At 42.6% G+C, this 24,815-nt stretch overlaps 1 protein-coding gene across 2 annotated transcripts in view; it reads left to right on the forward strand.

Moving 5' to 3' along the window:
* APBB2 (amyloid beta precursor protein binding family B member 2) overlaps positions 1 to 24,054 on the forward strand; it is a 143,701-nt gene extending 119,647 nt beyond the window's left edge. The window contains exons 1-7 of one of the 2 annotated variants that reach the window (XM_084285686.1): positions 5,461 to 5,595; positions 14,367 to 14,481; positions 16,918 to 17,005; positions 18,074 to 18,157; positions 18,627 to 18,742; positions 19,486 to 19,665; positions 20,246 to 24,054. In XM_084285686.1, coding sequence (XP_084141812.1) covers positions 16,921 to 17,005; positions 18,074 to 18,157; positions 18,627 to 18,742; positions 19,486 to 19,665; positions 20,246 to 20,413 — 633 coding nt within the window. In that variant the 5' untranslated portion in view covers positions 5,461 to 5,595; positions 14,367 to 14,481; positions 16,918 to 16,920 and the 3' untranslated portion in view covers positions 20,414 to 24,054. Of the gene's footprint in view, positions 1 to 5,460; positions 5,596 to 14,366; positions 14,482 to 16,917; positions 17,006 to 18,073; positions 18,158 to 18,626; positions 18,743 to 19,485; positions 19,666 to 20,245 lie in introns of those variants that run through there. The other variant, XM_084285687.1, reaches the window with a different exon arrangement.
* Positions 24,055 to 24,815: the final 761 nt, after the last annotated feature.

Raw genomic sequence — 24,815 nt, forward strand, 5'->3', positions numbered from 1 at the left:
CAGATTCAGAGCCTCTGGTCTTAAGAGCAGGGTTCAACCATTACAAAGCGTGGGTTCATTTGATGCAGCAGGCCGCCTCGTATTTTCTTTTTCTTTTAAAAATAGAACCCGACTAGGTTATTGCAGTCTTCATAATACATGATTAGCAGCAGAAGGCTAGATCAAGCCATCAATTTTTAAGCAGAAACCTTCTTTGCTACCAGTAGTGAATTGCTTAAAAATTGATGGCACAATCTGGCCCACGGTGAACAGGGACTTTCTGCTGTAGGGCTGGGCTGTGCTTCAGCTCAGTCTCCGTGCTGGTGGTGAGAGGGGCCCAGAAACACAAGGCCACAGCTTGTTGGAATAGTCTGATACTTTTTGGAAGACAAAAAACCTAAGGATCATTTACAAAAAAAAAAAAAGGTTAAGGAGCTACTGAACCCTTAGAATACCGTAAGCTTTTACATTTTACATTCAGCAAAAACAAATATATTTTTCTAATGGCATACATAGGCGGAAGAACATAATCACCCTCTAAGCAACAGAGGGACTTCAGCTGCATGGAAATGAAGGTCGTTTATTTGATCATGTTATGATATTGAGGTGTAAGTACATTTTACGTAAACATTTTGCTGCATAAAGTGCTCCTACACTTTGTAATTACAAATTAGAAAACCAGAGCAGGGCCTCAGAGGGTACACCTGGGCGGGGACTTACAGCTGTAAATAAGGTGCCACGCATCAGTGTTTTTAACCAAGTAAAATGTGCCTGGAAATAAAATCTTCCAGTAATTGAAAGCAAAGAAAATTCAGTTAGTCATTATCTCTGAGAGATGGCCAGAGCAGATTGTGCCTTGTGTAGCCCCACGTGGAGATGTCTGAGGGCTGTGGAGGTCAGAGGGCAGACCCCTGCACTTGCGCGTGGTGTAGGCGACATGTGGCAGCCTGGTTTCCTTCTGATCTGCTCAAACAAGATAACTGGGGGAGCTGCAGTCAGCCAGACTCTGGGGGAAGCTACGGGAATGAAGATGTGTCAAATGCTAACCTCTTCACCCTGTTAACTGAGTGTGGCAGACACCCAGGTGGCCAGGCTGTGTTTAAATTCACCTGCCGGGCACAGGGAGGGAGGCTCCTAATGCTCTCACGTGCAGCGCAGTGACCATCAAAGCATTACTCGAGCAGAGCAGCGTTACCCTGCTTCTTTAGTAACTTGCCAGAGGTGCCAGCAAGAGCAAAACCTGCCAAGTTTCTCGCTGCGGTTTATTTTCCATTGCACAGTGGCTCCGCTTTGTTGAAGTAGAAGACTCCACAGAGGCTGTGCGTTGATGCATTTCTGCACTCCTGGGACAGGGGTGAGGACAAGGACACATTGTGCTGTTCGCTCTGCGAAAGGAGAGAGGATGAAGGGGGGTGATCGGGGGAAGTAGGCGACCCTGGCATAACTGCAATGTGCTTGGAAGTCAGAAAACAACCCAGAATAAATGGGCCTGGCAGAGATCATCACCTCCTTCCCGGGGAGGAAGCATCCCCTGGGGGCTGTCCCTGGCAGGGATGCTCCTTGCTCACATCCCCGTAGGCTGGGAGGTAACAGGCTGTTTTCCACACAGGACTTGGCCTTTTCCCCTCAGAAATGAATCTCAAATGCTGCATAGCAGCCCTGGCAGTATTTTCTAGGTATCATCTTCCCAATATAGGCAGGCTCTGGCTTGACCCCTTTTAACTCAGTCAGCTTGGAAAAGAATATATAGAGCGCTGCACTGAGGAACTTGCACAGCTGCTCTCATGGCATTTCTGGCACTTAGAGCCATCAATAAAATCTGCCAGGAAACTGAAAACTTTCCATGGCTGCTTTCTATCCTTGGGGTGCATTTTGTTCTTTTTTTTTTTTTTCCTTTTTTTATTTTAAAGGTAAATGATTCAACTGTATTTGAGCTACTGGAATATGAAAGGAACACAGGCAAGTAGCCTTCTGTATGAAATTAATTCATTAATTACAAGGCACTCTGTGAAGAGCTACTGGAATAATTTGGAAGCTGTAATTAACTGATTAAAAGCGGGATGCAGCCCTGCTGGATGTGTGAGAATCCCACAGCCGGAGCCCCATTCGCTGCCTGGGGAAGTCCAGCAGCCTGACTGCTTGTGTTTTTCTCACCTTCCTGAATTTCCTTCTCTGGTTTTTTGTTTTTTTATTGTTTTGTTTGTCTGCACTTGCAGCTGCGGTGTGCTTGTTCTGTACAAGTGCATATTGCACAGTGACGGGAAAATTAATAGATTTCCCTTCGAGAGTCTGCACCAGCAGGTCATGGCTTGTGTTTAACTGTACAACATTCAAAACCTGCTAGATCCAAGGCATAACTTCTTCTAGTTCTTTTTTCCATTCCCTAGTACATTGTGTCTAAATTGCTGGAAGATTTTTCCAATATAAAGCTTTGTTGGGAGAAGTAATCACTCCATGTCCACTTCATATAAAGCCAGTGATTAACGCGTGGAGATGATGATCCCTGTTCTGCTGCGCATACTGCTTGGAAACATTGACTCTATTCTCCTGGAAAGTACAAATCATACTCTTTTTTTATTAGTATTTTCAAGTTGACATTGAGATAAAGAATCAGGGCTGTCTGTGCTCAAAAAGCTTTCAGTATTCACAGTACAGAGATCTACTTTTAACCTCTTAGTCTATTGCATGCTGGCAGCCTGGTGAAATCCTTTCCAGCCCAGCTGAAAGCCCGTGGAGCTGGAGCGAAGGTGTGAGTGGGGTTTTGGTTGAGGGCATCTCCACGGGTCACCACTGGATGTCAAAAAGGGGGAACTCCCAAGTTCACCACCTGGAAAGAAGCAGAGTAGAGGGCCCCGTATTATTTCTTCTTTACAACCAGACTACGGCCTGTGCTTCCACCGTACCATTTCTGGGAATGTCTGCTACGTTCATAAATATGGATCTTGTGTCCAGCTTGGCTGCTTTCACTAGCCACGCTGTGGAGTGTTTTGGACAATGGAAGGCACACCACTACTCTGCTTATGCTGAAATCAGTAATACTAAGATGAAGGAGTCTATAAATAGAAAAAAAAATCCATTACAGGATCAAAAAGTAACCATAACAATTATTTAAATGCCTGAATCAAGCCTTTATAGAGCAATTTGTCATCAGCTCCTCTCAGGAGCAGCGTCTGTACTCTTTTGACAAGGAAAATAGGTCAGGGCTGCATTGTGTTCTAACAGCAACTGTATGCCAGCAGCTCAAGGAGTTGCTGCCTTTCTTTGTACTGGCACCTTGGCCCTCTGCACAAAACGGAATGAATGAGTCAAGGAGAAAAATGAAGCCTGGATTTGTTCTTAAATAGAGAGATCAGAAACCAGGTCCTTCACATGAAGAAAGAAAATATTAAGGAATGAGAAGAAACTGATCTGGGGAGAGAGTTAACGTACTAGGATTTGTGGATGTTGCTGTGCTGTCCTGGTAAAACTGGGGGATATTCATGTTCTAAGCAGTAAGTCAGAATCCTTTTGTCAAGGATGTTACTTCTGTCAGGTACCTGTGTTCGCCGTTGTGATGACAGAAGTGAGTAAAATAATGGAAATAAACTTAGGTGAGGGAGGGTGAGAATTGGAACATCTAGAGTTTCAACAGTTCTTAAGGTCAAGCATTAGGAACTGCACCAGACAAGCTTTTTGTTTGTTTTTTAACAAATTTTGTTCTGGGGTATCTAAGGAGATCGAGTGTTTTTGTTTTTCTCAAGCAATCTGGGTACTACATTGGTAAAATGGATTTGTTCTTTAGGCAAAAACAACAAGGATAAACTGTGCTTCAGTACTCAGATGTACTGAATGCTTCATTTATGATATAAAACATTAGCTTTAAAGGACACGTATGTGTGTGCTTTGTTTCTAAGGCATGAATATGAAATCTTAGTAGAACTTCATGCTTTATAGTTTGAGATTTGCCAGGTGCAGAAGATGGGATCTGTAGAGGTCCTTTTCGCATAGGTATTGCCACTGGCTCGTCTCAAGTCATTGCTGAAGCAGACTTCTGTGTGCTTGTTGTAAGCCTGAAGTTTTAAATTCCAGGCTATGACATTTAAAGGGTGTTTCTTGTCTTTTTAAAATGTGGCTTTAAAATCAAATCCAACAGTTCCTTTAAACATTATATAAGTGCCACAGCTAGCTGTGCAGAAGGCTCGTGGAGTCGTATCCTGCAATTAAACCTCCAGCTCTGGACATATGCACCCATGTGTGCTCGCACTCCCATGTTGGATGGGCACATTCGTTAACCATATGCACATTTACTTAAAACCTGGCTTAGAAAGCCTCTGTTTATTCCAGATCTACTCACTAAGCCATTTCTAAGCAACAGATACCCATGTAAGCTTCACAAGCTTGCTAAAGTGAGATGTCTAATGGGAATTGGATCCCTTCCCTTCAGCGTGTTCTGTCTCTAATCCTACCCTTAAGTACGCGGGGTGACTTTTCCACTCCACTACTCGTTTCTCAGAGGCAGAACTAACCAGGGTGATGTAGAGTCCCACAGTTTTTGTGCTGTGCGTGAATCTTGCTCAGATGAGTCCTTAAAAGACCTGAGGTCTGTGGTGCATGGGGGTGGAGGGCAGGACTGCATAGCCCACTGAGACTGTTTGCGAGGACCTGTTGGAAAGCTGGACACACAGTTGTGCTTTGCAGAATGTGGCTCCTCAGCCTGGCTTTCACTGGTGTCTGGAGGAGCAGAAAGCAGCTCCCACCTCCACAGGCTAAGGTTGTTATCTGTGTAGTGGCACTGTGCATCGCAGGAAGCTCTGTCCTGTTCTCAGGGAGAGGTGGGGAGAAGCAGGCAGCAACCCACCTAGCTTTGTGGAAATGTCAGGTGAAACCAGCTGCTTTCTGCACGTGGCACCCCTACAAGGACATGGTCCTGGCCCTGTCCTGCCCATCTTTAGGAAGGGGTATACAAAGAGTTGGCGTCTGCACAGTCCTGAGTGCCTCAGGAATGAAGGCGTGCAGGGATTTTGTGCTCCTGCCGTCAGCTCAGTGCCTGTGCGAGGCGGTTCCCCAGGCTGTGACTTCTGCAGCGTGCGCCTTCTGGGGCAGCCCGAGTGACCTCAGAGCAGGAGCTTGTGGAAAAGGCACTCAACGTGCTCATGCAGATCTGTATGCTCCTGCAGTTTAAACAACTGTAAGGTTTTCACAGGCTGAACAATTGTTTGTTTTGTCAGTGTCTGCTCTAAGTAGAGCTATTTTAGAAGAAGGAGGGTTTGTGCACTTCGTCTGTCCATTTTTGCTTACCGCGTACTACTTCCCCTGTTTGTGTGTGGTATTTTAAGCTTCATTACCTCCCCGTGTTGATATGTCTGTGCTGCCTCTCTAAATTCAGCTGATGCCTGTTGGCTTCATTGCATGTTTCCAAAAATACGAACTTCAGAGCAACAGGATTCGACCAAAATAAGCGCTGGAAGGAAATAGTTGCAGGACACTTGGATACGCTGTGCTACAAACAAGCAGTGAATACGAAATGTACAGCACTTTACAGCTACCCTGTCTCATCGTATGCAGGAGATCTGTCTGTGTGAGTGCTTTCTAACTTGCTCTTTCTCTTTCTTCATGCTTTCCTGGATTCAGAGAGAGGTAAATGATTTTCATTTTCCCATTTTTCTCTGTTTATCCTCCTGGCATGCACCAAACAGTGCTTGTGTCAGTTTGCTTGTGAACACTGTCCTATAGAAGCTAAACTTCAGCGAGGTGAATTCACGTGTCTGTCACCTTCTCAGCTTGCTATTAACTGCACTGCCGAGTTGAACTGACTGTTTCTTTCTTTTCCAGGACCCAGACCCTCAAGTATTAGCACAGTTTAAAGCCATGCAATACAGCGGGTTGTGATGTTGGCTTCTGGTGTAGATATTGCTGTTCTCTGTAATCTGAAATGCAGAAAAGTTATATTAAAATATCATCTTTCATTTTTAAAAAGTGTGATGTTAAGAGCAGGGGGCTAGAGGAGCTAATTATAGTGGCAGCTGGAAATGTTGATCCTTATTTCCCATTTTTTGCATTCGTTTTGGTTGCAGCTGGGCTGCTCGCTCGTCCTTTGAGCGGGACGAAAAGTTCTCACCGGTGCGTTGGGTTTGTTCGGCCGTACAAAGGGACCGTTTGGGACCCCGGACAATGCTGCCCGTGTGTGGGAGCACACACAGCGAGGCATTGTAGTCCCGTACTTTGCAGCACAAGGGCTGCAGCCACGCCAAAGTCTCCTGCTGCTGGAATCGTATCCCACGGATGAGATGTGGGTTTTGTTTGCCCTTCTAAATTGCAAAGACTTGATGCTGGGACCGGGTGGAGGAAGAGTGGTTTAGAGATGCAAGCGGTTGCTCAGGTTTGCTTTGTGGAATATAATGAGGACGCTTTCCAGGCTTGGCTGGTTTTTAATCAGTTCTTCAGGCAGTGCTGGCCTAGGGAAATGTTTGAACTTTCCTGATGATGGCTTTGCAATCTAATGCAGGCTTCATGCATGCGGGAAGCCAGCATCCTCCCGGACGAACACGGGCAGAAGTGTGCTGCAAGCAGATTCGGGGGTAGTGTCTGTGCATGACTGCGGTGTTCTCTGTCTGCATAACAAAGAGCAAGGGGAACCAGTGAGCATCGCTTATAAAACGATTCTCAGCGGAGACATTAGCTGCTCTGGTGGAGTCTGCCGTCTTCGCTTAAATGCGCAGCACTGCTTTGAGCATCTCAACTTGATGTATTTCTTTATTAAATCGTTAAATATTCCCTGTAAACAGCGGCCTACATCTTCCAATTAGATCTGGAAGACGGAAGCATTGTCAGAAATGTCTAAGTACTAATTTGTTAAAATCAAATGTACAGGATCGATTGCACAAAGGCTGTTTGGTGGTTCATAGGTATAACAACACGTTCATCTATTTTAAGGAAATACAGCATCCATGAAATATGATAGATCGGCCGTCCCAAGGACTTAAACCAACAGTTTGTGTTGCTACAAAAGGGAAGCAGCAGCTGCAGCGGGCCTGACAAGTTTCCTCATTTGTGTGCTTTCCCTGAGCCACGCTGCGCGGGGTCGGAAGGCAGCCCCCTGCCCATGCATATTTCATAAACGCTGTGAAGCAATTAAAAAAAATCACCTTGAAAGATAAAATACAATGTCAGCGGTCATTGTCTCCACCAGTTTTCGTAGGATCTACCCCTGAAGTTCTGTCTTCATTTACATTTGTTTTAAAAACCAGGGGATGCCTGAACTGCTGCTTGACGTCTCAGCCTGCCCTGTCTATCCAGCAGCTGGAGAGCAGCAGTGAGCCCCACCTGCCCCCCGAGCCCAATGTGGGACACTGGTGGCCACCTGCAGGCACATGGTATGGGGGTCCTCCATGCTCTGGTGGAGGTGCATGGACACCCTGGTGCTTGCCCTCACCAGCATGCTGCCAGCACTATGAGATGGAGTCTCCGGGGCAGCCTTGGTGGTGAGCACAGCTGATAGGCAATCCTCCTCGCCTTGCCCATGAAGGCAGTGCTTCAGCTGTTTGAGTGTGAGGTGAGGTTGGGAAGGAAAACCAGCATGGAACAGGAATCGTAGCTCTACGAGGTGTGTTGCTGCTCCTGTGTTGGCACAGCTGAGGGATCTGGAGAGCTCATATATAACGTTGCACCTTGGCACGGCTCTGTTTATGTAAATCTCTGGTCCTCCGCAGCCCTTGGTAGTAAAAAGAGAAGGGTTTGTAACATCTCAGAGCCATCCTCTGGCTGGGGAGGCAGTGGCAGTAAGTCTAAGGGGAGCCCTGACCGAGAGGAGGTGGCAGCCAGCCTGGAGATGTGGGAACACATCTTGGGGCTTCTTCTGCAGCTTTGTGCGGATCAGTGTGCCAGAAAGAAAACGGAGTGAAAGTCGTGCAAATGCTTCCAGGCTTGGAAGCGCTGGGCTCCAGAGGGCCGAGTGGGGTATCAGACGTATATCAGCTCCACGAGGGTTTTAACAAACTGACTTGGAAGGGCGCAGAACAGTGGCAATGATAAGACATCAAAGAGCAAGCGGCAGGCTGTGTGTTTTAGGGCTGCCAGATGAAAGCCTCTGAGTATCGCACAAAGTAGCCGCGGCTCCTCCTCAAGAGCTGGCGAGTGACGTTATCAAGGAACGAAGCGAACTCAGCCTTCCAGCAGGGGATAATTTGCACTGCACATTTTATGCATGAATTAGAAAAACAAGCTACACTCTGTCAGCGCCAGACCCTTTGAGGAGAATTTAATAAGTGCAGAACTGATGTTTTGCTTCAAGGAAACCCCGTTTTTTTCTTTTTTTTTTTTTTTCTTTTTTTTTTTTTTTTTTAAGTTGTGTGAGGATTGAAATAAGAAGTCTCTGCTTGCTTAACTACCTCGGCCAAAACTGAATGCCCAGGGCATGTAATGGTGGAGAAGCCTGCCATACTGGATTGCAACTGGGGAGCAGCCAAACAGCACAGGAGCTCTGTAGGCTGGAGTGAAGAGAAATTGCACGGCTTTTGTACATTTTGGATTGCCAACAACTATCAGAAACTTTGGGCAAATTCCTTCTCTCCCACAACTTTTCCAACTCTAATCATTGAGGAGAGAGGAATATATGTGGTTAAATGCACAGAGACTGTCTGGGGGAAATGGGAAGGAGAAGACCCATGAGTGGGGATTTTTCTTCCTTTTCCCGCAGGATTTTATTCCACAGTGGATAAGATAGTTACTTGATGAAGAGGGTTATGAGTTTCCTTTGAAGGGAGTGGAAGGAAAGCAATGGTCTCATTCAGTGTCTGATATCTGGCAGGTGAAATGCAAGTTGAAAGGTCCTCAGTAAATCTTCTCCAAAGAGATTTTGCAGCTTGTGTGAATGTTGTTTCATCTAGTTCTGGTTTCTTGCCTTTGGATTTTTCTCCCCAACATTGCAAACTACTTGATGTGAGCGTGCTAAAAACAACTGGCCTGAGCAGCATCCCACACTTGTTTCAGTTACAAACCATTTCCCTTCCTCCTATGTGAAACAGCAGTCTTGGTAAAAGATTTAAAGCATTAATCCAGAAGCCTTCTAGTTGTTGTCATATGTATTACTGCACAGCTTCTTGCTCCTCAACGTCTCTGCGGTTCGTGATACTGGAATATTTGTGTGTCACAAAAAAACCTAATGAGCGTGATCTTGTGCTTTGTGGCCCCACACTCACGGGTGCGTGTGTGGTGTGCATCAGGACATAGAAATCAACAGTCATTTTCTGTAGGCTCTTTTGGGTGAATTGGAATGAATTTTAAGCCAAGCCCAGAGGATATCATTTTCTGCTCCGAGGATTCTTGTTACAGTTTGTAATATATAAATCTGCAAAGCAATTTAAATTTTTTGCACAGGTATCATTTTAACACAGTTGTTTAAAGTAGACACAACTCAATTTTGATTGATACAAGTAAAAATTTCAGGGTTCAAGACTAGGCTGTTGGCTTTATAATTATTATTATTATTAAACAACGAGAGAAAAAAAAGGGTTAATGCAGTTCTACACACCTTTGGAAAAGTAAATTTATATTGAGAAGGCAATGGAGGATGTGCTGCTCTTTCAGGCCGTACCTAATTGGGATGTCTCCTAGGACTTCAGCGTAATAATGGCAAATGGCCGTGACTGCCACTCAGACAGGACAGCATTAGCATAAATCACATTTAATGTGATTATATTCATCCAGGGTTAAGCATCTAAGTGATGCCTAGCCAGGTGTTAAATAGGTATGGCTATCTAAGTTGCAGACAATTACTGTAGACATTCAACAATTAAGGAGGGTAAAAGAGCAAATAAAAATGAAATTCCTTTCTACTTAGCACCTTACATTGCCCTTGCAGTTCTCTAAATTGCTTTTTAAAATGTCTCTTGGTAGCACTGCACTCTATGAAAAATTAAGAAATTTCTGCTGTATTTTTTAACTATTCAGCAGAGCCAGTCTTACCCATTAGTCTTGTGCAGCAAAATAAATTTCTCACCTACTTTTCTGGTTTTCTGGCTTTTTTTCCAGAGTACTGATTTACACCCAGCTCCTGTATCCTGAAAGATACTGGTGGATCTTGTACTACACTTGCAAGTGATTAAAACATAATCCAATCTATGCAGTCTCCTTCTCTATAATCCTGTACCAACAGAGCTGGTGTGTTTGTGTTGTAAACTTTCAGTAAATATAAAGCTTTTTGCTGCAATGAAATACATTATTCTCCCATTAAACTCCCTTGTTCTCCTTGCTGAAGGAAATTTTACCAGGAGCTGTGGTTCAAAGCCTACAAATTGCACAGGTGCACACATCTTTTTGAGATGGGTAAGACTCCAGCTGGATGAGATGTGATCTATTAATCCTGTGCTGTAATCTGTATCCAGCGATGGGTTTTATAAAGGCTTTTCATTTTCTTCTCTCCCTTGTTCTCCCAGCAAGGTGTAAAGGCAGGAGAACGGTCAGAGGAGGCATTTGCCCTTTTCCATAAATTTCTATTACAAACACGTTACTTGGCACTTCTTCATTATCAAAGGGGCTGGTTGCACATAAATCTCACTTAAATGTTAATCAGCTTCAAGTGAGCTGCCATCGAATGAAAGAGTAAGCGACCCAGAAGGGACCTGAAGCAAAAGAAGCATCAGAGAGCAGTCTTAGGGCTTGCTTGGTACTCGAGGCTCTGGGCAAATTGTTAGTTGCCTTCTGGTCCTATGTAAGGAAACAAGGCTTCTCCCAAGTTTTATTCTGTTACTGATGATGCTGGGACAGATGCTGTGGAGTGCTCAGAGCCATGCCCTTTGCCAGGAAAGCTTTGTTGTCCCTGCACACAGAAATGCCTGAAGCAAGGCTGCTGCTGGGGATGGAGGAGCCACCAGCCTGCTCAGCCTTCTCCAGGTGCCTGCTGCTGGCCTGCCCTGTGGGGGTGCTCCTGGGAGCGTGGCATCGGGGTGACTTCAGGAATTAAGGAAATTGGAAGTATTGTTTGCACGCTGTCAAAATGGGAGAGGGTGGCTTGCTAGCTAATTTTGATTGATGACTTGAAAGCAGATGGTGCTGGCAGGGCTGGGGATGATGCACTGCCGCCGGTTTCGAGGAACTCACATTTCCTCCTCTGTCTCAGCAGATTTATAGACGTGGGCCCTGATCATCTAAAGGTTTATGCATATTCACAATTACCATATGTAATTAGCTGATTTACTTTGTTCAAGCTGTTCAGGTACTTAAAGTGAAACACTGGCGTGTGCGCCTGAAACACCGCTCTGCGGGCTTTATTAGCTCAGTCAAAATTGATGTAGTAGCTGGTGTTTCATTCGCTGCTGTAACGGTGCTGTAATTTCATACCGCCTTGTTTGCACATGCATGCTGTTACACACGGAAATATTTACAGAAGCAGCAGGACCAAACGCCGGAGTCAGGAGGTGCTTGTGAGAGGTGTTTGTATTGAGGCCACGTTGCCTGAGCCGAGGGGTCCAGGGCCCTCCTGGCAGCTCCATCCCAGCACCCACCGGCAGTATCCACATCAGGAACTGCTGCTTTTTGCACTTCCTTAGGTTGACAGAGTGTGAGTGAGATTTCACAGGACAAAGAAAAGATGTTTCTCACAGCTTAGGGGGCTTAACAGGCCAAACAGGAGAGAGGCATTAACACTTCTTCAAGACATCCATGGTGGAGAGTGTTAGGTGACCTGGGGTTGCTACCAGCTCTGTCAGAAAATGAAAGCGATGCGTTTTGACTAAAAGGAACATTTTTGTGGGCAGTATTTGCCCTTTGGCAAGTGCAGAGCTCTCATCAGGACTGCTGTCATCCTCCTCTAACAGGGACAAGAGGACCAGAGAGGGAGGTGGGCCCCTCGCCACGACTATGGTGACTTGGTCCCTTGGCTGCTGTTAGGCCTGCAGGGACAGAGGAATGTCGCCTCTGCCTGAAAAGCAGGCATGCTCATTAAGTGCCAGTGCTGTCCTCCTTCCACATGGCTCTCCTTTGGTCAGAAAACTGAATTTATGCTTGTGAGAGAAGTGAGGCTCAGCGGGCTGCCCTGAGTCCATGCCTCTCCCTTTAAAGGCCTGCTGAAAATACTCTCGCCTAAGGTGTTTCCAACTTACAGGGCGTAGTTGTGAGTGTTGTTTAATCGTGACTGAAATCTTGTCTTTGATCCTGACAGAACTCAGTCTTTAACACCATTTTCATCATTCAACTCATTTTTATCTCTACAATCCTTGGAGCGTTTCACAGGGAGGTGAGGTGCTGGCTAAATGCATGTAGTGTTACTTTACAGACTCCCTTAAGGCCTGAAATCCTCACAGCTGATTCTAGGCCTCAGGGAATCCCGCTGCAGGGTGAGATTTCACGTGGCTATGGGGGCTGGTCAGCAAAACCCATCAGGGCTGGGTGGCACAGAGCCAGAGCCCTGCCTGTCCTGGTGTCCTGTGTAGTTGGTTGTGGCAGTCACAGTCAGTCTCTGAGGCTGTTAAAACTTGAGTTGCTGGCAGTGCATTACATCTTCCAAGCCCCTGTGACTTGCTTTGGTGGCTTTGCCCCATCTCGTTTTTTAATAACAATATGTTTCCGATAGCTTTCTGGCTACCAGAAGGTGCAAGTTATCATCTGTGTTTGTGCAGCCCCTCAGAGGTGATGGCTTTCTCTAATCCTGGTACTGCACAGTGCTCCAGGGGCTGGGCAGGTTGCTGCTTCGTTAAGTGGGTTGCACAGCATGAGCAATTCAGCAAAACAGCACAGGCTACTGCTCCTGGGATCGTCTTGTTAAGGAACACATAAATCACTCATTTACGTGTCCTCAAAGGAGTATTACTGATTTGAGGTTAATGCTCGTAAATGGTAATAAATAGCCATGCAACTAATGGTACCACAGATGACTTTCAGTGCTGTTTAACTTAATGTGAGCACTGGTTTCAGCTGTTACATCTGCCCTCTGAAAGAACAGGCTTGTTCCAGCAGTGAGGTGTGTGCAGCAGGCTCCCTGTCTCTGCATCTTTGTTAGCCTGCAGCCATGGTCACTGCCAGCAAGTTTGGCGTGTGTGTGATTCCAGCTGGGAATCTTCATTTTGCTTTTGAACCATTCAGCTAGGAGGAAAGAAGCCCTTTTAAAGCAAGGCTTGGCACACGTGCGGAGAAGCAAAGAAGCACCATCTTTTTCCAGGACACTCAATGCCTCAGTGAGCTTGCAGTGCAGTGCAAGGGAAGAAGTTGCTGGGAGGCTCTTGCAGATTGTGGCTGAAGTACTCAAGCATGAAGCTGGAGCTAGGAAACCTCCAGGCATCCTCCTTAATAGACAGCACCTTCCTGGACTATTACACTGGACTCTGGTTTTCCACAGTGACTTCAGGACAAACATCTTCAACTCAATTAGCTTCTACAGTGAATGAAGAACTTGGCAATCCATGCTAAGTTGAACCCTGCTAGGGATATTTACAGACTTTACATATTTTTTGAAATATTCCTATATACAAATCACATGGTTTAGGAGGGAAGGGGGACGTTATGGTTCTTTTTGTCCACATGGGATATCCCTCCAATTTCTTCAACAGTTAGGGTATTGCTGGCAATTGGTTACATGTAAAGAGGAAAGGCAGTGAAAGGGGCTTCGGGTGTAGCAGGCTGCTGGGGGCTTCTGCTTCCCTGGTCAGTTCTAATTCCAGTTAGCAACTCACCACCACTCTGCTAGAGAAGCAGAGTCCCAAAGAAATCTGCAGACAGCACAAGGGTCCCAAAGTAGGATGGGGTGGTGGCTGCTCAGAGGACATGAAAAGGCAGAGGTGCAAAACCAGAGAGTGCAGTGTCTGCACTCAATTTGTGGTGACTGGTTGGTACAGTGCAAATTATCTCTTTTGTAGGGCATCCTTATTTAACTTTTGAAAAAAGAAGGTCAGAAATTTAGGCCAATTAATGTGAGCAAAGCTCAGCAGGTTCACATCTCCCTTATGCAACCAGATCTCTAATTATTATCTGCATATTTTAAACACTTTTTACAGTCCTTTGAAATACATTGTTCTCTACCTAATGCTGTATACTGTTTCTCAGCTTTTCTATCATTTAAGAGCTTCGCATGTTTTCTTTTTTGTCTTATTCTGCAGTTCTCTCCTCTCCTTTGTCTTCAATAAAATATTTGAGTAAATTTTTTTGGTGTATTTACAAATGCAGTTGGAATTACAGGTTGTAAGTTCAATGAATCGCCAGTGTTATGAAACTGTAACGAGCTCTTTAATTGTATAGGTTAAGCATCAAACCTTAGCTATGTTTTAGGGTATGCAGTTTATTAATTTTGTAGATTTGCTTTGTCTAAGGCATGCTTTATTCTCTGGCAGCTGAGACGTAACACTTGTTAAATTAAAGCAGGATTTACTGTTTTGCAGGTACTACTGTTTCTAACGTGTTAATTCATTTTGTTTGTGCAGAGACTTTGCTTATGTGGCAAGAGACAAGGACACAAGAATTCTGAAATGTCATGTGTTTCGATGTGACACACCAGCAAAAGCCATCGCCACAAGTTTACACGAAATCTGTTCAAAGGCAAGTAGATTTAAAGGCAGCTGCATTAGTCTGCTGAGAGATCCCTGAGCACAATGCATGATCAGTGATCTTACGCACCGTTGGTTTATTTTTTCTCTCTGGCAATAGGAAATGGTGTAGAGAATTTCTAAAGGAAAGGACACGAATGGGTGTGGTGGGAGGGTGAGCATAAAGATCTGGGTTCAAAATGGAAAAAGAACATGCAGTTTCAATGAAAGTGAAATGTGATACGAAACTTCGTATCAGACCTTGTTTGAATGGTAATCTTCAAGCATGAAAACAGTTGCTAACATGATAGTGCCCAATTAAAAAAAAACAGTGAGATGGAAGGAGTTAAGCTACTGTAGTTACAAATAAATGAAGGATCTTGGTACCTGTAGTAGTTCAGTCTGTAATGCTGGAGAGGACTGTTCTTTTCTGTCCTTTCACCCTACATATCTGTCGCCATTCCCTGGTTATTAATTTTGGTTTTCATGAATGGTCAGCTCATGAGTGTCCCCTGTACGGTCATTTCATGCAGTGTTAAGGCAGCACATCCTTTACAGCAGGAAAATCTGTTTGAAAGGCTTTATAGCAAGAAACTTAAAACAGACTGCTTGAAACTATTTTGAATTCTCTTATTTGAATTCTATTGAATTCAAATTCAATAGATTCAAACTGAAACTATTATTAATTCAAACTGAAACTATTATTGAATTCTCTGGCTGTGGTGAACTTGAGACTATATTTGCTTTTTTAAAAATATTACACTGCTCATTCTGGTTTTTGTTAAAACATGTCACATTGCACCAGAGGAAGAGGGGACAGTGGGGACAGAAGAACACGATCAGTTCTCCCTGTGTAACTTGTCCTCCTCATGAGTCACAGCTCTTCCAGAAAAGCTCATTATTAAACCCTTGGGTTTTAAAATTCTGCTGATTTATTTTATGCCTGTGCTTGTTTCCTTTTTACATTTTGTGTTCATGTTAGTGAGTGAAGGTCAGAGATGTCAAGTTCCTCTCTGTAGCCAGCTGTATAGTCTAAAAATGTTTAATTTTTACAACACTGCAGACAGGGCTACTGAATTCGTGATGTTTCACACCAACAAAGTGCAAATTTACCCTCTATTTATTACTGTGACCTTCCTGGCAGCAGGGTTTGCCCGAGGCAGCAGCAGAAGGTTGTCCTTGTGCAAAGCTGCCCGGGGACACGCTCGGCTCCCTAGCCACAGGGGCTGAGGCTGGCGAAGCCTGGACCTGCTGTGTCCCTCGTCCTCCAGCTCTCAGTTCTCGCAGGTGTTTCTAGCAAGTCTAGCAGGGAAAAATGTGCTATGTGGGCCCTGCCACAGCTGCTTCTACCCAGCCAGTGCAGCATCTAGGAAATGCCACGGCGGCTATACACAGGGGTATCTGTGCTGTCAGCAAGGCAGCAGAGCTGTCACGTGTGTAATTGTGGCATGAAACTCCCAGCAATAATTTGGGATCAGAGAGCAACTGAGCGTTTTCAGCCATAGCTAAGTGTAACACGGAATGAAATAGGGTTGTGCTGTTAGGCAGAGCCTGTTCCTTCGTGGTTCAGCAATAGGTATAACCCTGATTCAGCCAGCGCTTGGCATGTGCTCTCTGACACACCGGACCCCTTTGCTGAGTCAGGGCTTATCCCTAAGCTACTGCGTATCATTTTTCATCCTCGGGGGAAGTACTGTCATATGTCCCTGTAACAGAAAATACTTCCAAATATGAAACCTAGAAGGAAAAAAAAGAAAGAAGTTTGCCAGAAGTATCTTCCGACCAAGCGTTGCCTGCTGGAACACTAGTTATCTCTGTAGCTTAATTACAATTGATAGTCATCAGTGTGAAGAAGTAGATAAAAACGTTTCATACATGAGCTTTGGAAAACCTCCTTTAGCTTCCCTGGGTCCCTCCTCAGTCACACATTTTTAGGGAATAATCATCCAAAGTGCCTATTTTGAAGTGTTTTCGTCTAGTGCTAGTATTGTACATTTTGGGGAGGAACACGTTCCATTTTGCGTGGGATTTTTAATTCCAGAAGAAACATAAAAATGGAGGAAAAAATGACACGTAGCAGAAGATAGATCAGAGGAACATAAATTATGAACACACTTCTTTGTACATTAAATATTTATATTTCTTGCTTTGTTACTCCTCCCTGCAATTTTTCTGTTGATAAAAAGGGCTGTGTTTTTTTTAATTTATTTATTTTCCTCTTCCATTTGTCTCTCACCTAGGCTTGGGCGTCTCTTAGGCTCGTAATGTAGATAAAGAATGGTGAATAAACTGGCAGCAAATTAAAGTTCTTTACAAAGTATAACCTGTTTAGTTATGTAATTCCTGACTAATTTCTGGAATGAGGGTTGTAATAGGAGTAAAGTTATACTTGGAGATACTACTGCACTACATTTTTGAAAAAATGTCACGTTATCACTGTCTTACTCAGATTATGGCTGAACGGAAGAATGCTAAAGCTATGGCTTGCAGCTCACTACAAGAGAGGAGTAACGTCACCCTTGATGTTCCTCTGCAAGGTACTATACATTACAGCTCAAATCCTTGGGATTGTGGTATTTTAGATATGTTTCATTTCTGCTGCTGCTTTTGACCAAAATGGGTGGAAAGTTTGGGAGTGTAATCCTGTTTTAACTACTGAATCTGGTAAGCTGGTATTGTATGAAACATTTCTAATTCTTGGTCATGTTTATAGTAATGCAGTCATGACAGCTTGTGCATTCCAAAATAGGAATTTTGCAAACACAAAATCTTACTTATGGCTACTTGCACGTATATCCTGCTCACATCAAAATACTCCTGACTTTAGACTGCACAAATTGGCCAAATATGCCCTAAGAGCACACTACGCTCCAGTTAACCACATAGATTCAGAGGAGCTGTAGGACACCTCCCCCTAGGTTTTATCATCAATTTTAGCAGCTTCCAAGGCAAGAGATGCAAGTGGGTTGCCATCCAACCTAAGGGTCTTCTTTACACACTCTACTGTATGGTAAAAGCAAGTTGCCTTTGCATGCCTTTGTTGGTTCTAGCTGAATAGCTGCTGTTTTGAAAGTATTCCCGGAGAACAAATGTACTATGTGCGAGCTTACAAGAAAATACATGCTTTTAGATCCACCAGTTCATACTAAAGAGCTTACCCTTAATCCATCAACATGTGTAATTTTCTGCTCAGGCAGAAGTATTGATTACTTGTAGCCTGTGCTTAACACATTAACAGGGATGGTATTAAAACAGTTTCCAGACTTTACATGGTTATGCAATGAAACTCAGGTCTGTATATCTCAGAGGCATGTTCATTTATATTCCTTGTTGTTTTTTTTTAATGTGTCAGCAATACAATGTGACCCTATTTTTAGCATAAATGAAGAAGAATTGAAGTGAAGAATTAGATGATGCAACATTCTAATTCTCTTAGAAATTATTTGTCATTATTATTGTCAGAGGAAGTGTCGATTTGTTTTAATCAATACAATATCTGCAGAGTATAATGACTAGGTAAACTATTTTATGTTATTGATGAAATAAAAGTCTTTTTCCCAGCCGTGAGTAGTGATAAACAGAAATCTATCTTTGTTCCCATGCAGTAGATTTCCCAACACCAAAGACAGAACTGGTGCAGAAGTTCCACGTCCAGTACCTGGGCATGCTGCCTGTAGCTAAACCTGTGGGTATGTACCACTGTGACTTCTGACTTCAAAGGTAACTTCCATAAACTCTAAGGACTGGATTCTGGCTCGCCAAGTGTAAATGCATGATTTTCAAAGGGTAGCACTTCTTGAACATCAGTCATAACAGCCAGACTTGAAGATGTCTTAATGTTCAACACTTCATGTAAATGTGTGTTTTGCAACCAGGGTATTTTGGGAGCTGCTAAGAAAGCATTTTCTTTATACTGCTTTCTCTGAATATGAGCTCTTCTACTAATGGGAAGGGCCTTAGAGAACTGAAATGGTGCAGCAGCTAAACACATTTTTTTCTAAGCCAGAGGCACCTGTTTTGCTTTTGCAGATGAAGAAAACTAACTTCACAACCCATCATCAAATTCTTTTTAATGATTCCAAAACAATGTGTTTTCTGTACTCCTATGTGCAAATAGAATTGTTACTGTTCACTTACATGCATTTTCTTCTGTTTCAGGGATGGATACTCTGAACAGTGCTATTGAAAGTCTGATGGCTTCCTCTAGCCAGGAGGACTGGATGCCAGTTACCATGAATGTTGCTGACGCTACTGTCACAGTCATCAATGAAAGAGTAAGGCAGACTGTCTTGTTTAAAACATATTTAACATGAGTGTTGAAAGCCAGGAACATACAAGCTCTAGAAGAAAGTGTTCGTTTTTACTAGAATTCATTTACTTACTTTACATTTTATTTCTTTCCAGGGCTGTGAGTCTGCACACATATGTGTTTTATAGAGGCTGTTACTGCTTGTTTCAGCTTTGGCTTTATTTACCATTCCAAGCATATTCTCAGAAATATAAATTATAAGTATTCATTAGATACTTAAATTCAGTGTTATCCTTTCTAGAAGTTTTGAGCCTAAAATATTGCAGGATAAGCCCTAAGCAGCAATCCAACTTTATTCTTGGTATTGAAGCCAAAGGTAATACTACAATTTGTTTCACATCCTGTCCTTTTATCTACATCTGTTGATGACATGCTAAAGCAACATTTCTATACAGCAGTGATAGGGGAATATCTTTTGAAGTCACAATAGCCATGCATTCTTCACAAAATTACTACTACATCAGTTTTAAACATGCAGTACTTAAAGATGCACAAGGTGCTCAGTGGTGATGCTCAAAGCCCTTGTGTTCTGCTGATAGCCGAGGAGAGATCCAGCACAGGCCTTTGGACACCGGGTATACGTAGATAGATGAAAGGAACTCCACAGTACTGCATCAGTGTTCCCTCCCTGTTTATTCAATCTAAAGTTGGAAGTAAAGTTCTGTAAAATATCCCATAGTAATGCACACTCGTTTCATTCATAACCAGAATGAAGAGGAAATCATGGTGGAATGTCGTGTACGGTTCCTGTCCTTCATGGGAGTCGGCAAGGATGTTCACACATTCGCCTTCATTATGGATACAGGAAACCAGCATTTTGAGTGCCATGTTTTTTGGTGTGAGCCAAATGCAGCCAACGTATCAGAAGCTGTTCAGGCTGCTTGTATGGTAAGTGACCTTCAAAAGGCACCTAACAGTACGTAAGATTTTCCGCTACCTCAATAAACGTATTTCCAAATTTGCAATTATATTAATTTTCTGAGATAGAAGGAACACACAAAGCTAGTAATTGGGATTCTGATCTATTTAATGAGTTTGAAATGTCAATTTAGTGAGCAATGCCCCTTTAACGTCTTACCTCCACCAGTGTTTCAACACCTGTGTAAGGTAGAGATCTCTTCCTTTGTTACAGAAGTTACCTAGTGCTGGAAAAACACTGTGCTTAGAGCTGTGTTATACAATGCAGTGACAGTGCACTGAAAAATAATTCCTGTTCAAGAACAGATGAATCCAGAAAACTTATTTTTCAATTTACAAAGGGTTGTTCCTATGACTTAGTATAGCACATCCGTCATGTGCTAAAGAAGAGACTGACAGACTCACGTCCCATTGACTTCAGTAGGGTTGTTTGTCACAGTTAAAATGGAGGTTTGACTGTATTTCATGAGAAAATATTAAAAATGTATTTTAAATGCTCTGAAAGTGTTGGACACAGTGAGGATTGCAGAATGCTTTTGCTCTGTTGCAGTTACGGTATCAGAAGTGCTTAGTAGCCAGACCACCTTCACAGAAAGTTCGGCCACCCCCACCTCCTGCAGATTCGGTGACAAGAAGAGTTACAACTAACGTAAAAAGAGGAGTGTTATCCCTCATTGACACTTTGAAACAGAAACGCCCCGTCACCGAGATGCCCTAGCTGCATACAAGAGAAGATTCTCCTAACGTTTAACTGCAGATAACAGTAGCTACACTAAGGAAAATGAACTGACAACGTTTGGCCTTCCATTTCAAATTGCTGATGCTTTGTCTTCAGAGAATTTATCCTTATCAAAACAATGTTAGACAAGCATGTTCTCTCGTTCTTGCCACCATCGTGTGATATGAAAAGAAGCATGAATAATTTTTTGCTGTCAGTGAGTTACACCATGAGCAATGGAAGGTCTGCTTGACTGTAAATACATGAACATTACCGAAACTCACACAAAAAAAGAATATGGCCACGTCCTTCCCAGTGAACTCATGCTAAAGTCCTTGGAATGAGTGATGCCAGAGTTGATAGGTTCACCGTCCCGAGCTGGATTTGCCACAAACCAATCTTAAATCCTACCGCACTTTGCTCGGTTTTCAACACTGGAGTAGGTACCAAGGATCAGCTGCCGTTGAATTACTGTAGATTAAATACCAAGTTTTATTTTTTACTGAACTACACCTGTTAGTTTTAAATTGTTTGTCAGCATTGGTCTAGCAATCACTGCAGCATCTCCCTGACGTGCTTTTGAATCATTGCGTCATTTGATCGCCTGTTTCTACATTATGGTTGTAAAGAAGAATCATGTCTGATACCAAACCAATGCTGAAAAATCAAGGAGTGTTTTCAGTAATTGAGTACAGGGTGACCCACTGAAGCTTTTCATTTTTAAACATATAAATGCAAATGTTGGCAGTTAAACTCATTGTCCCGAATCTGTCATTAATCCATCAAAAATACAATTTGTTCCACACAGAGCTCATACCAACCAGGAATAAGAAAGAATTGGTAGTTTTACCCTCTTAAAACTCTTACAGAGACTAAAATGTTGCCTATCTTTTCCATATGAGTATTTGATTGTATGTTTAATTAATTTTCTGGTTGCACAACTCCCCCTTCCCTTCAGTTTGTTGCTGAATACTTAGGCTGTCACAAAAAGAACAATCATATTTTTTATTTGCACAATTCAATGAAATTTCTTTTACTTTTAATGCTCTGTGACAGAATAATGTGAGAGATGTTTTCTAACAGGGCAGTGCTTCAAGTGGGACAACTTAATTTCAATGCTTTTGCTCCAAAGGCCTCCTGTAATTGCCTTGATCCACACAGTAGTGCAGATCCTTACAAAGTTGGCACAGTATTGCCCCTTGAAATTGTACTTAATGCTAATCTTCAACTGCAGTTACATATCTTTAGTTTCTCCCTTCGCCATCTTCTCTTTAGACCTGCAGGTTGGTACAAATTTTGGAAATGGAAAATTGAAGACATTTTAAACTAGCATTAAAAATGTTTTGCCTCCACTTACAGGTATGTTCCAAACTGTATCTGTCTCTGAAGTCTGTAAATTTGGTCACAACGTAATTCTAAAAGAACATTGCCAATGCTGTTTTTTACAAGGACTTTTTATTTTACTCTACTAGATTGTTCTAAACAAATAATTTTATTTTTTTTTCATATTGGAAGAAATCAACAGCAATACCTGGGAAAAGCAAATTGAGAATAAAGGGGAAAATAATTATGATTCAAGACATTTCTGCATGGAAAATTTCGTAGAACTATTAGAGTAAACTCAGCCTAAGGTATGAGCAGGTGTAGGTGAAGGCTAGCTATGCAACTGTGGACATCTAAACTGGAGGAGCTGAGCCTCCTCTGATCTCTGCATGACAGGGAGTCTGTACCCATGGCAGTGGAGCAATTCTTTCCCTTCCTGCTGCCTCCTTTGGACCAGATCTGTTGTTCATACAGTTGGAAGAGAAGTCAGATCAGCCTAATGTGAAGAAACTTAGAGAAATCAGCCAGGTCTCTGAATGTGATCCAGTTGGCTACTTGGCTGTGCGGATGACAGGTTATGCCAAGCAGGCAGGGAAAGCTGGAGGTGATGGAAGGCAAACCCACCCCATTCAGGATTTGGATTTGCAGCTGTTCTACAAAGAATTTTAAGCAGTATAATCCAGTTTGGTAGTTGTACCTACACAGTGCTGAGTCTCCCCAAGAGAGATACAGACTCTGTGTTTAAACTAAACCCCCACTTAGGAAACAGCAGTGTAAAGGTAAGAACCTGGGCGAAGAACCTTTACACATCCATGTCATCAAGGCTAGAACATCTAGTTAGCTTTCACTAGCAAAATGTGCAGCTGCAGGAAGGGCTGAAGGAGAAGACAGGTATTTGAAAAGCTGTAGTCACTTGCCAATACATGTTTTGAGTTTTGTGTCCGTTACCAAAATGCTGTTGATTTTGCAAATATTTAAGCAGTGTGCCAAATAGTCTGAATACATTTGGCCCTTTTGCTGCAGCAGAACTCCTTATTTTCCAAAAAATTAAACACACCCAGGTGTTTGCAGAATCAGAACTATTTTGCAAAGCCCATTACCTTTTGTTAAACAATCTATCAAGACACTTTTACCATGGCCAAAAATGTATGTATGCCATACGTGCGTTTGAGTAATTGTCACTGTTTTAGTTGATGTTCTAGCAACCCTTCAGTTATCTATGCATTTTTTTATAATACCTAGTGATTCTGTAGGCAGGCAGCCATGTTCAGTATGCCTTGTACGTCTGATGCCATATTTTAAATTAACCTGTTAAATACAGCTTAAAATATTTTTATTTTATTTATTCTATTTTTACTGAAATATTCTGCATTATTATGTTGATGTATTGTCTTTACTGGACGTGATCTTGTAACATTCTCTACTCTGTATACTATAGGTTGCCTAAAAAAGGCAAGCCTTGTAATTATTTGTAGTCACATTTTTATTGAAGCCTGTAGAAAAATCATGTAAAGCAAAGCTAATTTCTTAATTTTTTCAATGCAAGTAGTAAGTTAGAGGTAAGTATCACATGTCAGTCATGTCATTAATGTGCTCCCTTGCAGAAGCAAGGAGATTTATATTCACAGTCGGAAACTAGAGATAAAAGCCTTTCTTTTGAAATCTGCAGTGCTGGCTGTAGGTTTTATTTAAGCCACTTACTTTCATTTGAAGGGGGAAAATGGGATGCGGGAGATGTAAGGCCACAGAGGCCACCTACAGGGGGTTAAGTGGGAGTAACAAAAATTGCATGGAAGGGGCATAGAATCCGCTCACAATAAAATGAGTTCTTAGTGATAAACATTATGTGCAGAGCCACCTCTACCTCTTGAAACAAGAGGCCCCTCTGTGATAGGAAGAAAAGCTGGGGAGTATCTAATAGCTTAGGCCAGTTCTGTGTAATTTACTGAGAGTTCAACATCCCTTTTAATTTTATCAAGCATTTCATAGGTCATTGTTTGATTAGGGATCTAAAATTGTTAGTAAAGCACCCACAGAAAACAGAACTTTATTTCAGCAGCTAATCGGGGCTCAGCCTTTACAGCGTTACCAGTAATGCCGTGATTCCTTCCTCAGGCAGGTCAGTACGTTACTAAAACTTGTGCTGTACAATCACCAGAAGTAAGCTGGATTTATTTTAACAGCATTAAGAAAGAAGGAAACAGCCACTGTTTATTAGCAGAGCTCAGTCTTGCACAAAGCACCGAATTGACACTGAAAAGGATAATTTTCCCTGCTGTTGACCACTTCTGCACATTTAAATGTAATTTGTTCTGAGAATAAATTTAGCTGCATAAAATGATTGTCTCAACTGTTACTGGGCCATGGAACTGGGAAATTCTTTTTTTTTTTTTTTTTTCAAATTGGGAGGGAAAAACATACTGGTTGTTTAGAGTCAATGGAGCTTTTTGTATCTGGAAAGCTGAATTAACAGTTTCTAGATGAAAGTTACAAATATGCAACTAGTTTTCTGCCACTTAGTTATGAAAGATACAATGTTACTGTAAAAAAATAACTTTTAAAGTGTTTGAGTACTCAGGCTTCTATCTACAAGACAGCTAAAGTTAGCCCTAGATATCGCCACCATGCGATGTTTGGTGCTTGCAGAGTAAGCTGGTGACCTGCACAATCAAGTTCTTCACTAGGGCTCTTTGATATTTTTGTTAAGTTCATAACTGGTTTAGCCTCCACAACGTTTCAGAGACTCGAACCTCGCCAAGCAAGATAAGGCCAATGGTGGAACACCGTGATGTTTGTTATGTAAGTAGCCCTGCATAGCTGTCATCAGACAAGTGTGTGTTCATCTTGAAGTCATTTCAATGACAACTAATAAATGAGTGACACCGATTTTGATACATATATTTTTTTAATTTGAGTTCATTTCTGTAACTACAAAATCTGTTGTTTTTAAGGCATTTAACAACAGTATTTAAAAAAAAAAAACACTCCTTACTTTCCTTTCCTTTTGTCTAGCGTTGAATCCTCCTTTAAGATGGTTTTGAAACAAAATGGGGATTTCTTTTCAGTTCTATCCATTAGA

This window comes from Netta rufina, assembly GCF_964035555.1.
Source record: "Netta rufina genome assembly, chromosome: 4".
NCBI lineage: Eukaryota > Metazoa > Chordata > Aves > Anseriformes > Anatidae > Netta > Netta rufina.